The 16,992-nt window shown below is 42.9% G+C and overlaps 1 protein-coding gene across 3 annotated transcripts in view; it reads left to right on the top strand.

Moving 5' to 3' along the window:
- Fndc3b (fibronectin type III domain containing 3B) overlaps window positions 1–16,992 on the top strand; it is a 293,021-nt gene that overhangs the window by 159,532 nt on the left and 116,497 nt on the right. For all 3 annotated transcript variants that reach the window (XM_060378158.1, XM_060378156.1, XM_060378157.1), the window contains exons 5-6: window positions 6,872–7,115; window positions 10,592–10,885. In XM_060378158.1, the coding sequence (XP_060234141.1) occupies window positions 6,872–7,115; window positions 10,592–10,885 (538 nt within the window). The remainder of the gene's footprint in view (window positions 1–6,871; window positions 7,116–10,591; window positions 10,886–16,992) is intronic.

The following is a 16,992-nucleotide window of genomic DNA, read 5'->3' as shown; positions in this document are numbered from 1 at the left end:
TGATAATTTTTAAAGGGAAAATATACCTTCTCAACCCTTCCAGTGACAAAAATTGACGAGGTTAGGTTACTCCTGTTCTACACGCTCTGGGAAGCTGCCTTTGTTTTACTATGTGATAGATATTGTCTGGCTATGTCACAATGGATTTCTTAAATAAATGGTTTGTATTTGGTTATTGCATACACAATATCTGCACACACATCCGTGTGGCATGTGTGTAGAGGCCATAGAATGGCCCGTGGGAGTTCGTTCTCGCCTCCTACTATTCGGGTTGTGAGGATCAAGCCCAGATCTGCAGGTTTGGCAGCAGGCTCCTCTACCTGCCAAGCCATCTCGCTAGCCCCAGATGGATTCTTAATCACCTCATGGGCTAAGGAATTTATTGGCAAGGTGCTGAAGCATTTTAAAATGTAAAATATAAAACCTATAGATATGAAGACAAGCTGTTCCAAAATTAAATAACCGCGTGCAACGCGGTTCTGTTCACCACAGTCAGTTTATAGTTGTGGCAAGCATAAATATTGTTAATATTTCTGGAACACTGTTATGATATGGGGACATCTAGGCTTTGATAAGTAACAATGCCAAAGTAGCCACCAATCCCATTGTAAGTTGTGTGTACACTCAACATGAGAGAAAGTAACAATGTACAGTTTAGAAGGGGAATGGTCTGAAGTTGTAGTTCCGTGCTAGACTGCTTGTCTAGCAGGCGCGAGGAAGCAGGTTAAACCCTAGCAACACCATAAACAGAAGCAGCTCGAAACAATACAGAGTGCTTTCTCAGCTGTAGGTCATCTGGGCTCTGTCATCTTACTTTGGGAGAGATTCTGGTTAAGAACTGGAATCCAGTATTGGGCGAGACACAGTGAGGAGTTAGTTCGGAGCTAGGAGTCTTGGCTCTGTTTGTTACTGGAAACAGACCAGTTCTGTTCCCCCATTCCCTGATGCCTGGTTCCTTAATCCTAGCGGGATAGTGTGGGAGAAGACAAGGGTGGACTTTGGAGTATTCCAGATGCTGGCCTACCTCTGCTGATATAGTAACCTTCATCAGCCTTGGCCTTGTGTTATTGGAAGGTGGCTGTGTTCTCCTCTGAGCAGCATCCTATGAGTACTTGGAGATGTGAGATGCTGTGCCAAGGATGCCATTTACCTATAGCATTGGCTTCAGAAGGCTTGGTTCTGTGTGTTGGTACCTAGAGCAGTCTGCCAATGTCCTCAGGTGAACATGAATGCATGAATATGCCTGGGTAGCTGGAGAGGGTTGCTTTGATGTCAGTCACATCAAAGATACAGTTAAGCCATAGGACTTTGGTTCTTTGAAGCAGTGTTAAGTTTGAAAGAATGGCTCTGTTTTAGGAGTGACTGGAAATTTAGGCTATCATTTTATCTTCACATAACCAGTAGGTTTGTTTGTTTTGCTTTTTCTACCACACCTGTTGGATTGATTTGGTTTGATTTTTATTTTCATTGAAATGTATCTGGCCAGTCTTGGATATGAATTTTATCAACTGTTCTACTCATATTAAATTACTTAACCTCATCTGAAGATTTGTCATATAGAATTTTGGACTATGATCATTTATCATTGTGAGTTAGGCTCCAAGCACTCTATAAATTATCAGTTGATACACGAATTGCAGAAGTCATTACTATTACCTTTGATTGTTATAATAATATTGTTATATCATTTTTTTTCTACTGTGTTTCAGGCTTTTGTGTCTACGCTGCGTAGAGTGTTCCTTGCTACCTCAGTTTGGCTGTGGGGCAAACCCTGCTGTATCCATATTTGTACTCTGTCCACTTCCTAGGTTATGTCTGACCATGAAAGCAGGCTTTTGTTTTTCTTTTTGCTTCCTGCCCTTCAAGCTTCTCTTTATTCTTGTACCTTTGCAGGTTGGTGGGAGTAGAAGGAAAGCAGTTTGGGAACAAAGAAATTTATTCAGGTTCCCATGGAACATTCCAGTTATGCATTCTCTTTTGAAAGAAAAGACAATTAAATCATACATGTATTTTTAAAGACCCATTCTAACTCTTGGAATCAAATTGAGTTTTATTCCTGAAAGTTCTGTGTTTGGGTGAGCTATCTGGACTTCTCCTAACTATCTTTCCACAATGGGGTTGCTAAAGCGATACGCCCCAGGATTTTTGGATTAGTGAGGTGATGAACATGGGGAATGGTGATTGGTGATAAGGTTTTGATAATGGTATGTGTCCTGTCCAGGAGCTAAAGGTGTCCTGGCTCCTTTCAGGTTGGAGATATTAAAGCACAGCGCCAGCAGAAAGTCAGTACATGTTGGCCATATCCCGAAGCCTTCTCTGTCTCTTAATAGTGTACGTGTCCTACCCTTCAGTGGTTGACTGTTTGCATAGTGGCTTTGCAGCCCACATAATCTCTGGGTAATCCTACACCTCACCAAGTGATGCCCTCACCATCGTGATCGTTCCAGCTTAGTGACACCGCTAACTGCATTTTAATCACACTGTGCCCTGTCTCTCTTTGTCTAACACAGCAAGCTCAAGTCAAATACACTGGTGGGCAGGGAACTTACATGTGACAGCTGGGTTAGGGCTGGGCATTTCTCTTATCCCCCACCCCTGCATACTGCTCCCATGCTCCCATTAGGTGCCCTTAACTGTAGCCCCTGGGCTGTTCTGTCTTGTTATTGTTTTTTTTTTTTTTCATGGTTCTTTCAGTCATATGTATTTGAACACTTGTGTAAATAGGACCTGGGTTCTCCTAGTTGATGTGGTGCACCCATGGAAGCCTCTTCAAGTTTGTCTTTGGCATAGGGCAGCAAGCAGGCACTGCACCTAGAGGGTATGTCACTTGCCTGTCGCTCTAGTCCTTCACCTGTCCCTTCTCTGGAGGCAGACAGTGGGGCACCAACAGCTGCTCAGCAAGGTGAGGAGCTGAGGAGCAGGCAGCTCAGCTGAGATGTGACAATCAAATCTGCAATGTTGGCCATCGTGTTGATTTTCTTCCGTGGCCTGCGGAAGCCTGCTGGTGTGCATGAAGGATGAATGGGTCACTTACTTGTTTTACCTCGTGTTTTTCACTGCAGGGAAAGCTTATAGACTTAAGGTAAAGGAAACTTGAATTCTGCACTCCGCCCTGAGACCCCCCCTAGGTACTGTGTTAGCTTACTGAGCCTGCCAAAAAAACCAAGCCAAACAAACAAAACGTACCATAATTGTACGGCTTATGTGACATAATGCTTCTTTCTACAGTTATGGAGGCTAAAAGTCCAAGGGCCAAAGTGGCAGAAGGTCTTACAAGGCCTCTTTGTTTTGTTTGTTGTTTGCTTGCTTGCTTGCTTTGTTTCTGTATTTTTGTTTTGGTTTGGTTTTGGTTTTTCGAAGATAGGGTTTCTCTAGATACCCTTGGTTGTCCTGGATTCCCTTTGTAGACCAGGCTGGCCTCAAAAGCACAGAGATCTGCCTGCCTCTCCTCCCTGAGTGCCACCACTCGCAGCCAAGGCCTCTGTTTTTGCCCTATAAATGTAAGTATTCCTTAGGTCCAAGGTCTGTCTCTTGTCCTCATCTCTCTCTGGATGGCTACCTTTACACAGATTCTGAGGCCCTGAGCATTAACACTTCAACATAGGAACCTGAGAGGGGTCTCGTTGGGCTGCTTAATTCAGCTCATAATAGGTAGTCATCTGAGCATGCGTATCTTTCCCAGAGTTCTGTGCTTCCTGGAGATGTGTGAATGGCACTTCTGTTGAGCCACAGAGTTGGGATAAGTTTGGATGAAGCATTCTTTGTTCTGATTTCTGAAGTCATCCTATGTGGGGTTTTGTAACAGCACTTACTAGGACCCGGGCTAGTTTTCCCCTCACCTTTGAATATTCAGTGGTTAGCAGTGCTGTGTGTCAGGAAGTCACTGTAGAGTTGAATATGTGATTTGTCTGCCTCCGGACATTGCCATAATTTCATTCACCCCAAGAGGAAATGAATTTGTTTTTTCCAGTAGTTATCTATGGAGATTGAAGGCATATTTTATTAGCTTGGGAAGTCTGAACTGAATTCTCTCAGATGTTTGATTTCTTCTTCTAAGATGATATAAGTATTTATGAACTACTTTTGTTAAACAGAGAATACTATTAGTACCATTTCTGAAGTTGCATTCTTACTAGGCCCCTCGGCCTTGGTTATTCTTTAGGGAAACCTGAGAATAATTTCCTTAAGTAGAGTTTATGACTGAATTTGATAAGTAAAATGTACTATAATTTGTGTTGTAATACAGCAGTAGAGAAATTATCTTTATGTTTTTGTCTTTTCATACTTGAGAGTTAATACTTCCTTTTGGGAGGATGAAAGACAGGTTTGGGCTGGATAAGAACAGGTTTCTGAAAGTGACTTATAATGCAAGTGCATGTAAATATCTTTCACAAATACCACAGAATAATTCAGGATAATTAGAACTTCAGGAAGTTTTTATATACATATCAATTTGTGGCTTCATAATGCTACTTAATTTTTTTGGCTAGAAACCTGTTGTGTATACATAAAGATAATTTATTCTTTAGAGTAAACCAATTAGCTTTTAGGAACAATTTTTTAAGGTCAGATGTTCTTATAACAGTAGTAAGAAGACAGTTTTTCAGCTCTGTGTGTCATTTATTTCTGTTTCCCCAATTAGAAATTTTTGTTAGAGGTTTTTGATGAACTTAAAAAAAAAAAGAAAAGAAATATGCTTATAGCAAGGCAGAAATTATAACATGATGAGAGTAGATTATTTTAATTACAGTCACCAAGTTGAGAGCCTCATTCTCAGTAGGTGCCCTCTGTCTGCTCTAGTATACCCACGAAGTCTACACTGCTGCACCTCAAGTAGAAGCAGGAGAACCTCCAAGAAATCCTGGAGCCTTGGGGCTTGGAAGAATGTCTTAGGAAGTTGGAACACCTGAGTTGTGCCTCCTCTTTGTCCTAATAGCTTAGATCGAGGGAAGGAGAACACTGGGGTAGCCATTTTTTTTAATCACTAGTAAGAAACCCCCCACAGCATCGGGGCTGGAGTTGTAGGAACTGTGCTTTAGTGTCCCACAGGGGAGAGATGCGCTCTGTGTGCCTGCTCTAAACAGCGCTGTACACGGGCTTGTACACACCAGCTGCAGGTCCAGAAGGAGCCTAGTGCATTTGGCTGACCAAGCAGCTGACGCTGTTACCTTTGTTCCAGACTGTAAGGGCAGGAGAGGCTGCCCTGAGCTATAGCAGAGAGAATGGCTCAGAGCCTGAATTTCAAGGAGTGAATGCTGAGCGTGATGAAAGATGAGTGCAGCAGAAGATTTCATGTCAAGGATGTGCACATGTGTGTGCCTGTGTGTGTTTATGTGTATCACATGTGTGTAGGTGCCCACAGGGTTCAGAGACATCATCCAACCCCTGGAGCTGGAGGTCAGGGCTCATGGCTGCCATGTGGGGACTGGAAAATAGCCCTGGGTCCGCTGGAAGAGCAGCAAGTACTCTCAACCACCAAGCCTTCTTTCCAGCCCCGGTTTCTTAACATAAAGACTAACCAATTGTAGTTAATTCAAGTCAAAATTACTTTGTACACTTAAACGTAAACTGAACACCTAATAGAGTTGCCAGTTTGGTGTTAGCAATGCTGCTTTTTGTTTGTTTGTTTGTTTTAATGAGACTAAGCAGAGGGTACGTTTTTGTTAGAGACAATTAAATTATTTTATTTTGTCCTGTTATCAACCTCCTGAAATGCAATGAGGGGAAAAAAAACCCCACTTTCAATAGACACATTCAATTTCAAGCATTAAAAAGAAAAAGAAACCAAAAATAAAGCCTGTCAGAATGTGTGTCTCACTGTCTTGAATAATTGATTCCACCAAGTTTTGGTGAGCCTGGTCCTGTATTCCTAATTTAATGGTGTGTGTATGTGTTTCTCCTGAATTTGACTAAAGTCCTGCCCCTCCCTCTACACCTGAGCTATACTGTCAGCCTCCTCAGTGTATTCTAATGTCTTCTCCTCATAGGCCCTCCCCACACACACCTAGAGTCCATCCCATCAGGTGATTCAGCACTGCAGTTCTTTGAAGCCCCTGTAGCCCTTTGTGACCACGTCATTTCACGCCTCAGTTTCTGCAGCCCCTTACAGCCTTGCTTCTCCCTGTGGTGCCTGCTGTGTGGACTATGACTGATTGGTCAGGTGGGCTTTAACTGTCACACTCTCCTGCCCTAGTTGTCTTCCTTGAGAGAACTGCTTAGTGTTCAGGAAAAGCGCGGGCGAGAGCTTGACAGGGAGACAGTCGTCCTGCCTTCTGTTATCTGTGCCAGGGCTCTTGGTTGACATCAGGACAGCGAGGTACAAACCTGACCATCTCGACTTGAGATTGCTCACATTTTCATTGGTCAGAATCCCTTCGTTTTTTGACTACATTCTTTGTCCATGCAAGTGACACGTGGTGTACGCCAGCGCCTTTTGACGTTGGTGTTCCCGGTGTTTTCTAATATCCGTGGACTTGAGTGCACTAGAGCAGAAGTGAGGTAGATGGTGTCCCATAGGTCTGGAAGCCCAGCCCTGCAAGCATTCCTATACGACCCGGAGAATCTCCTTCTGCAAAGCCTTTGGGTGTATGGATATATACAAAGTTTTTCCTACCATCAATTTAAGCACACTTCAACTTTCTCATCCAGTAAAATTTTCATGACTGTAAAAATCGTATGACAAGTCTGAGATTTGCTAGCAAGATAATTTTTTTTTTCCCCAAAATGTTTCCCGGAGTCAGAATCATTCAACTAATGGAGAATTTGTTCATTCCTTTGTATACTTAACAGGGAAATTAGTGATATTTTCGTATCTGTGGGTGTGCTTGTTAACAGAACACATTGCATCCAATCCTTTTGCTTTCTTCCTCAGGTGATTGAAGACAGTACCGGAGTCCGCCGGGTGGTGGTCACACCCCAGTCTCCTGAGTGTTACCCGCCAAGCTATCCCTCAGCCATGTCTCCAACTCATCACCTGCCCCCTTACCTGACTCACCACCCACACTTCATTCAGAACTCGCACACAGCTTACTACCCACCCGTCACCGTGCCTGGAGATATCCCACCACAGTTCTTCCCCCAGCACCCCCTGCCCCCCACAATATACAGCGAGCAAGGTGAGTAGCTTACGGCTGCCGTCTACGTGTGTTCAAACTGGCTGCCCTCCCTCCAAGAGCCGGGAACCCTCTCCCCTCCGTCTGCTGTGGAATAAGCCAGGGAGAGAGAGAGAGAGATGGAACCGGTACAAACCGATGGCGAATTCCTGCTAACTTTGTCTTGGATTCTGCCTCCTGAGAATCCTTTGACTTCGTGGGTGGGTCACAGCCCGGTCCTGCATCCGCCTCCCCCCACGCCCGGGAGCGCGCAGTAGAATAGCTCATCTTTGTCTTAGGCAGCCGTCTGCCCTGCGTTCCTGTGCCTGTTGATTGGCCCGAGGCAGTGCTAGGGCCCACTATTTCTTTGGCATCATCGCGGTCTGCCGGGGAAGGGGAAATTGAAATGATCTGTGGCCCATTCCAAATGTTAGAAGATTATGAAGTCTCAATATCCTTCAGGTTTTCTGAAAGATAAATCTTGGCAGAACGCGACAGTCATCTCGCCGTGGCCGTGGCCCTCCGGCAGCTGTGTTTAGTTTGAGACTAGCCATTCCTTTAGCCACAGTGTCGGTGGTTATCAGACAAATACTTGCTGAAAGGAGAGTCTCAGAGTTCTCGGTGTGGTGTTGCTTTAGTCCAAGCTCTTGACTGAAGGGATGCTGGGAAACCAGGTAGTGAGTGAGGCGGGACTAGACTTCAGCTGTGGGCCTTGCAGAAGTGGAGCTTTTTCCTGCCTTCAATGTTATGTTGGCTCAGAGGAATTCCTCTTCCACCGCAGAGCTTTCGCGTGTGTCCCCTTGCCTTCTTTTACCACAGCACCACACCACTTCCCTTGACATTTTTTTTTTCTTTTCTGTTCATCTCACATTGTGCCTTTTTATTTTTCCTTACGAACAAAACAGAAATCTGAGATGACTATTTTAAATGGAATATCCTATTGTAACTTAGGAGTAAGATTTGATTATTTTGTCTCTGTTGGCATTCAGAAGAAATTTAACATGCTTTCATAAAAGAGTGCAGGAAGGTCATAGCAAAACATGAGGTAAATATCACCAGCCACATCAATCACTTATTAATTTGTGCGGTGTTGGTTTTTTTTTCTTAGTGACTTAAAGGCAAAAAAAAGCAAGCATGGTATGAAGACACTTAGAAAAAAATTGTTGATTTTTTTTTTTTTTTTTTTTTTTGCTTTTTGTTTTTGTTTTTGTTTTGCAGACATGGTCTCACTCTGGAGCCCACTTTCATTTCAAATGTGTAGCAAAGCCTCCTGGCTCTGCCTGCCAGTGCTGGGATTGTAGGCAGGTACCTCACTCAGTTAACTAATTTGTGAAAATGTATTTAGTGGTTAGTCGGGCTGTGACTGCACCGACAGTCTGCAGGCAGTTTTGGCTCCTGACTCACAGGCTGGTGATGCCCTCTGACCTGCCATATTTTAGCAGCCCCTCCCCAGCATCACTAGCGGCTACTCTTTTGTAAGTGATGGCCTTTGTAATCTTAGGCAAGGTGAGACTGTGATTCATTAGAGTTGAATAAGCATTGTTCACTCTTCATTTTGCAGTGTGCTTTCATCTAATTTCATTAAAATAACACTGATCAGTAACATACACGTAATGAAAGTGCCATCTTAAGATTTAAAGTAAGGATTCTAATAAAACAAAATCTTCATATTCCAGGAAGATCTGTCAAGTTTTCTCTTCGATTTCTCAGTGTGTGTACCCAAAAGCAATTAAACACTAACTCCTGGAACCATGAAAGTTTAGAAAACTCTCACCATGCTTTAAATGGTTCTTATGTTAGTATCCATGGTGACTGCTTTAACTCCCAAGTATAATGCTTTGTGCTGTGTTAGTTGCCTGGCATATGTTAGCGTAGTTAATTTAAACACATCCTTTCTGTATATGGCTCTCCTTGTTTTCTTACATTCTCTAGTCCACACTGGCTGTCTTGTAAAAATGTAAATAAGCTGTGTGACTGGAAAGGAAATGAATTGTGGGATTTAACATTGAAAAATGGAAATATTAGTTAAATTTTATAGTTTGCTGTGCTTTCCTGCTCAGCACTGTCTTGCTTTAGGTTGCTCATCCCCAGAAATTATGATTATTCCTCTCACTTGATGCTCACAAGTGCTATAAAGTTTGTACAGTTACTGAATCTCTGAGAAGTCCTATTCCTGAAAAGATATAAGGACGTACTATTTATGTCATATGTTGGCATTTTCTGTTGATACTTACATATAATTTTTAAAAGTTATTTATTTTAAATTATCTTATTTTGTATTGTATGTTACTTAATTTATATTTTATGTAATCTTATGTAATTTTAAAAAATTATCACATTTAAAATTTCTTGGCTGAAAAGGAGGCTCAGTGGTTAGGAGCACTTTCTGCAGAGGACCAGCATTCAGTTCCCAGCACCCTCACTAGAGTCCAGTTCCAGGGCATCCAACATTGTCTTCTGGCCTCCATGGCACTTGTACACATGTGGCACACACATAAAAGTAAATAAATATTTTTTAAGAAATGAATAAAGGGGTAGAGAGTTGGCTGAGCAGTTAAGAGCCCTGGCTGCTCTTCTAGAGGCCCTAGATTTGATTCCCAGCACCACATGGTAACTGACCAATTGTCTGTACCTCCATTTCCAGGCCATCCAACACTCTTCTGGACTCAGTGGATACACGTATGTGCACAAACACATACGCAGGCAAAATACTCACACACATAAAATAAAATTTATACAGCTTAAATGAGTAAAATAAAATCTCTCCCCTAAGACCATAAGAAATGTTACATTTTTCCTAAGCTTTTCTTTGCTAGTCAGATGTGTACAGAGTGAAGCCAGAGGCCGCTCTTGTCCCCCACCCATCACTCAGAAAGAGAAGTTTGAAAAGGCAGCTGTCAGCTCAGCTCTAGATTGCAAAGAGGGCTTTTCTTTCTCACACTCCCTTCTCCCTTATTGGTGTCTGATTACTTTTAACTGCAGTGTATCATTTTATTCTCTTTAATACTTTTCTCCAGTTGTTGCCTTTTTTAAATGCCCCAAATAACTTCCTTTGTCATGTCTAACCCTGTACTTTCTAATAGAAACCTTGTTGTATCTCCAGGCATATACTTTTTAATGTTTTGAGTCTCTGTGTACATGTAAAGGGGAATTTCGTTTGTTCTCTTCTATGTATTGCATCTACTAAAGACCCTGAGAATGACAAGATCAGACTTAGTTTATAAACTAAAGTCTTCGGATAACCTCATCATATTTTTTCCATAAACTACAGGAAATTCTAAGTACATTGTACTGTTTTTAATAACTGATGATCTCTTGAATAGTTGGGAAGGAATGCAAATAAATACTCTAAACCTGTCATGTATCCAGCACTGTTTTAAAGCGTGTTTTACAATGTATGTAGCACTAGTTGGCATTGCTTCCTCCAGGGGTCAGTTGATTTGGTCACTCACTGTGCCGATATAGACTGAGCTGGTATTTATCGCACACCTTCATTCTAGAAATTATCCCGCTGTATGGGATGTCGAGCTACATCACCCGAGAAGACCAGTACAGCAAGCCACCACACAAAAAGCTGAAGGACCGCCAGATTGACCGCCAGAACCGCCTCAACAGCCCACCCTCTACCATCTACAAGAGCAACTGTGCGACGACGGTGTACAACGGCTATGGGAAAGGCCACAGTGGTGGCAGCAGCGGAGGAGGGGGAGGCGGCAGTGGTGGTGGGCCCGGGATCAAGAAGACAGAGCGAAGAGCAAGAAGCAGCCCCAAGTCCAGCGATTCGGACTTGCAAGGTAATGAATGACACAGGCATTTTGAGGGCACCGTCTTTCACAGGGGAGCTTTATTTCATGGTGGATAGTTGTTTTTTTTTTTTTCTTCTGGGAACATGTGGGTCGACCTTATCCCTTTCTTAGTAAGGAACGACTACTGTAGCATTTAGTTTTTATTTATGTGAATCTGTTTTAATTACACTGCCATGTAACTTTCGACTTCATCTCAGACACAGTATTGGAAATTGTTTTCACCTTGGCCCGCTTCCCCTCCTTCATGCTACACTGAGAGATATGGAAGAAATCAAATTGAATCTGTTTCTAGCAAGCGTGGGCTAATTCTAATCCCAAGTAATTATGCCTTAGGAAAACAGCTATAGTTATTTGATGTTGTAGTGAGGTTGATCATGCATGGCCGTTCAGGTAAGGATGTCCCTGAATGTCCTTTGGCTTCCTCACTGAGCCTTTCACAGACCAAAATGAAGTGCAGAGTCAGGCTCTCTGTGAGCAGAGACAGCAGCTCAGAGAGGCTTGTGCACTTTGTTGGCTGATCTTGTGGAGATGGATGGGGTGGGGGTGGGGCGTGCTCATTTTTAATTATAGTTCTAGGTGACATTTAGAGGAAGTCATTTTCATTGCAACAGGAGAAAAAAAAGCAGGCTTTTTCTGTAGACATATAGAAGGCTGAAAAGACATATAGATGTGTATATAAATGGCTGAAAAACATAGGCATGTAGAAAGCAGGTGTCATTTGAACAACTGTATGAATGATGACTATAAATTGAAGTAAATACTGACAAGCAAAGAACAAATGACAAGACACAGATAACTGGTACGGCACCCAGCCCTTTATGTATATTTGTGTGTGAGATTGAGTACATGCACGTATGTGAATGCGGTGCCTGTGTGGGCAGGAGGATATGTTCATGTCTGTGTGGCTGTAAGCATACACAGAGGTCAGAGGAGAATATTGAGTATCTTCCTTGCTCTCTCTATACCTTATGCCTTTCAGAGGGGCCTTTCCCTAAACCTGGAGCAGGTTGGCAGCCAGGAAATCTCAGTGATCCTCTTGTTCTCATTCCCTGCAGAGCTGGAGTTAGGTGTGTGTGTGTGTGTGTGTGTGTGTGTGTGTGTGTGTCTGTCTGTCTGTCTGTCTGTCCGTCCGTCCGTCCATCCGTCCATGCCTGTCTTTTTATGGAGGCACTTGGACTCAAATTCAGATCCTGGTGCTTGCATAGGAGGCACTTCATCCACTAAGCCAGTGTAATGCTGTGACCCTTCAGCACAGTTCCTCATGTTGTGGTGACCTCCAAACATAACATTATTTTCATTGCTACCCCATAACTGTAATTTTGCTACTCTTATGAGTTGCAAATGTCTGTGATTTCTGATGGTCTCAGGCAACCCCGTGAAAGAGTCGATCAACCCCCAGGTTGCACTAAGCCTTCTGTCCAGCCTGACCCTTTCTTTGTTATGGTTCATAAAACAGTGACTCTGGCTTTGGCCACATTTGTGACTGAAGAAGGTAGAAGTTGTGTGTGGCGCGTGTTTATGGAAGCTTGGCATCTGAGAAGAAATTCTGGTCAGTTTAATTTCGTAGCTGGCCATTCGCAGTTGATAAGTTGTAAGTAGCATAAGAAAAGAGCAGTTGTTAAAGTGACAGGTGAGGGTATTGTGGATTCTGTTGAGTTTGTCCTTTATCATCTTCTGTTTCTTCCCTGCCCTCACTAGACCCTGACAATTGTTAAACAAAATAGTATGTGAGAGAGAGCCAGACCTAAGAGTCTTTAAGCAGCTATTCAGTGAAGGCGCTGACTCTGGCGTATGAGATACTTTCTTTGCCTATGCGCAGGTCTTCCTGTGTTGTTCAGGATGTACTTGAATCCTCTACAGCATGAGCTGTCTTCTTACCTCATTCAGCTGTGTTTCTGAGATTATAGGCTCAGACCACTGTGTTAAAATAACTTCAGTCAAATGATGCTATGGTTGCTGTTTGGACTTTTTTTTTTCCTATTTTAAAATATTTTATGTCTTGATTGGCATATTATTTGATTATTCTTGTGAACTAATGTGTCACACTGAGTATAAGGAGTAGTCTATTAACAATATTTGATTTAACCATAGAAGAGAATTCCCATTTATTCTCTCTCTCTGTCTCTCACACACACACAAACAGTTGAGCATAGATTATTCAAAGAAGGATCTTTCACCCAAATATGAAAAAGGAATGTTCATGTTGTCTAGATTTAAGGAAAGATGTAGGTACTTACCATAAAAGCAAATAAAGTAAATGTAAGTGAAAGATCATGGGCAAAGATAACACAGGAAGGCAGATTAGATGAAGCAGTGCTGAAGTTAGCTCAAAAATTAATGCAGCTGCCAATCACTTTGGCAAAAAAAACACAATTGTCCTTTATGTGCAGCTATTTCACAACTCATATACCTAAGTGTGCTCTCTACTCTATATTTTAATATTGGCGCATTTGTGAAACAGCTAGCTTTGTGTTGGCATTTATACGGAATTCTCACAGACATGCGTGGGTCTTCAAAGATTTTCATATGTTTTACCTCATGTGAAAGAAAGCGGGTTGAATGTTTGGGGTGGGGAAGGCCTTGTCTGCTCTATAGAAAGCAGTTATCTTGTTAAGATGGTGGGGAGCTCACATGTGCTTTGGACCTGAAGAACCCAGTGTCTCACAAGGAAAAGGGTCAGAATGAGATCAGTGCACTTGCTCTGTTTAGCCTTTGCTCATCACTTTTGCCTTTGGAATCACCCCATCCTTCTCTGCTCATGATTTAAGCATGAAATAAAAATGAGATGGGGGCTGGTGAGCTGGCTCAGCAGGTAACTCATCCGTGAGTGCTGCTAATCAGCATCACGTAATTAATATTAAACTGCAGTTAGCACCATCATGATTTATATACATGGTTCACTCATGACCAGGATGTGTGCTTAATCTCAGCACGTGAGTTGTGGTGTCTTTTCACACTCTGCTTCTGTTGTGTCATCTGCATTTCCAGAGACGACCCATGTCATTGCTACACTTTTCTTGGTTTTCAGGGAGTCAGCTTTCAGCATTTACCTCTCTGCTTGTTATGTACAGCACACAGTGATTTTGAAGGGGCCTAGGCGTGTAACTCAGTGGTAGACTGTATTCCCAAGCATGCTTGAGACCCCAGTTCAGTCTTAGAACTGGAACAGGGCAACAAGGAGAGGGGTAAATTTTCAATTTGTGCAGTTGAAACTAACCACCCCTAAGAGAGAAAAAGGTGGCATTGCCATAAAGATCACGTAGAGGTAGCCGACTGCTGTAGTGAGAATTTTGAAGTTTTGGTTTCTTTTAAAACATAGAAATATTAAAAGAATATGTTTTTGTTTTAATCCCTGGTGTGGAGATATGGGTCCGCTTAGCAGCATCTAACTATGATTTGCCTCGTCCTCTAGCAGAGGTGTGGTTTTGGCAGCTTTAGATAGTATTGGGAACTGTGTAACATCAGAGGATGTATAAAAAGGGCCCTGAGAGGCAGAGCGGGTGTGGTGGCTTACTGTTTGCTGTTGGCTGCTGTTGACCAGAGTTTGTTAAGTTGTCATGCCCAAAGAAGAAACAACAAGAAATCAGATATCCTGACTGTGAAGATTAAACTTACTCCAAGGAACTTGCTGCCCCTAACCAGCAGGAAATAGTCTAATGATAACGTCTCCCCCTTTCTGACTCCTGACTTTATTTAGGGATCTCTTTTCTTTCCTCTCTTTCCCCCTCACCCCCTCGTATCTAGTGTTAGGGGGTTGAACGAGAAGAAGAAAAGAGGTGGAGAAAGGTGGAAGAAAGAAGGACCCACATAGTATCAAATATCAGTTATAGGCACTTTTTTTTTTTTTTTTTTTTTAAGTCCTGGTTCCCAGTTAACTGTTTCCGAAGCATAAATAGGACCTTGGGCCAGAGGTGACAGAATCTTCTTAGCGATTTGGCTTCATGATCTCCCACAAAAAAGCTAGGATAATACTCAGTCAAAACAGACAGGAGCTATTGTAACGTGAAGGACTGCTGGAGAACAGTTCATCAAGTACAGATAGGGTATAATAGTACCTTTGTTTCCCTTCCTACCTTGACAGTACTATGCTTAGCATATAGTAGGTACTCAGTAGAGGTTCACATGTTTGCAAATGAACTCTGAATTCTAAACTTTGTTTTTCCGAGTGAGCTTCTCTTTGAACAGGTGCAGCCCCAGGGCCATTTCCCCTTCCTGGAACTAATTGTTACATTGCTCGGGGAGCATTCTAGCTCACACATTCATTCTCCTGTCTTTGACTTCGCTGGCAGGAAAGCAGTTCAGTGGTCCCAAACCCATCATGCCTTCAGAGACTGTCAGAATCCCGTTTCCTTGCAGTCCCTCGGAGCTGATAGTATGACATGGGTAGAGAACAGTTGGGTCTTTAGCATTAGACATGCTAGGCTTTGTAGTCACCCACTATTGATTGACCTTTAGCATTCCCTGCATCCCCTCATCTGTACAGTGAATATTTTAGTTCCAATGATTAACTTTTTTAAAAATAGCCTGACTCCGTGTTTGACACCTCCATGTAATGATAACTCTCAGGACTTGGGTTTTCATTTTTGCCACAAGCCTGGGACTCTTTATTTCATAAGATCACCTTTCATCAGGGTGGCTTTCCTCCCATCTTCTCTGAAGGCCTTTCCCTCCAATCTCCCCTCTCAATCAAATTTCTCTTAAATACTAATATTATAGATGGGTGCCCCAGCTCCTGGTTTGTAGGGTGCTGGGTATTGAACCCAGATCTTCGTGCTTGCTAGGCAAGCATTCTGTGAAATGAGCTATATCTCCAATCCTCTTTTCTCTCCTAATTTCCTTCCTCACATTTCTTTTTCTGTAAGCCAGAGGGCCTTTCTGAATTTGCACCCTTGCTTTTTGGAGGCTCTCCTTAAAACTTGGACCCCTGCCCCAAAAGTTGTTACCAGGTTGTTTCTGGAGTAAAGAAGTGCCCCATGCCCTGCGGTCAGTGATAGAGTCAGTATGAGGTCTCATCGTGTCACAAGGCCTCCATGTAAAACTTGGTTTGAAAGAACTCTTGACCGCTTTTCTCATACACCTTGTCATTGGCATCTCTGTGTGTGTTTTGTAAGCTCCATTTAGAATTCCTCTGTCTCCTCCTGTTCCTTAGGAGCCCTTCAGAAGGGACTCCTCGAATCTTAAGTTCCTGGGTTATCCCATTCTCCGTGTTACGGCTACACCCAATCAGATCTGAGCGCGTGTTTCCCTCCGAAACCCCTGAGGCACCCCCATTGTCTGCAGTGCCTACACTACCTGCAGTGCAGTCCCTATGGTGTGTAGCAGATCAGCAGGCCCACTGGCTACCCTGTGCTTCGTCCCATCCCGTTGATGTCCTTACTGTTCTGTTTTGCCCTGTTTATCCAGCTCCTCTAGCTAGTAAATTCCAACTCAGTCCTTTCAGAACCAGCTCAGAAATCCCATCTCTGTGAAGCCATTCTCCTCAAGGTGTCAGGTAGCAGGTAAGTTAGTGTGAGGCCTCACTCCTTAAGGTGTGAGGTAGCAGAAATACATTAGTGTGAAGCCTCTCTCCTCAAGGTATTAAGTCACAGAGAAGTTAATAAAAGTAAAAAGCACAGAGTTACAGTGCCTCCTCCTCTTCCCTTCTCCCAGCATTTGATTTTAGGTTGACCCTTGGATGTTGACTACAGCTCTTCAAGATTAAGAGTGGAAAAAGTTTGTTTTTACATGTTGTGTAAGAGTGAGGGCCTTGAGCCTGCACTGAGGCCAATGCCCTGCTGAAACAGTCATGGCTGCTCACCCCAGATTCTGAAGTCAGCCTTCCTCCTCAGTGAGTTTAAGTCTCATTCTTTCCATTCTTTTCCCAGCAGAAGCCAAAGCATGATTGATGTGTTAGGATATTAAGTTGTTTCTCAGTGGGAGTCAGTTCTCAGCTGGAGTTGGCATGTGTCCTTTTAAAGTAAGGGGATGTGCTTGGGTGGGTCTAAGAAGGATTATATAAAGCAAGAGTTAAGAAAGAAAAGCTTTGGGCTGAAGAGATGGCCCAGTAGTTAAGAGTCTTGGTGGTTCATTTAGAGGACCCAGGCTTGACCCCATCA

This window comes from Meriones unguiculatus, chromosome 2 (assembly GCF_030254825.1).
Source record: "Meriones unguiculatus strain TT.TT164.6M chromosome 2, Bangor_MerUng_6.1, whole genome shotgun sequence".
NCBI lineage: Eukaryota > Metazoa > Chordata > Mammalia > Rodentia > Muridae > Meriones > Meriones unguiculatus.
Note: the sequence above shows the minus strand (reverse complement) of the source record. Positions and strands in the feature narration are given on the sequence as shown.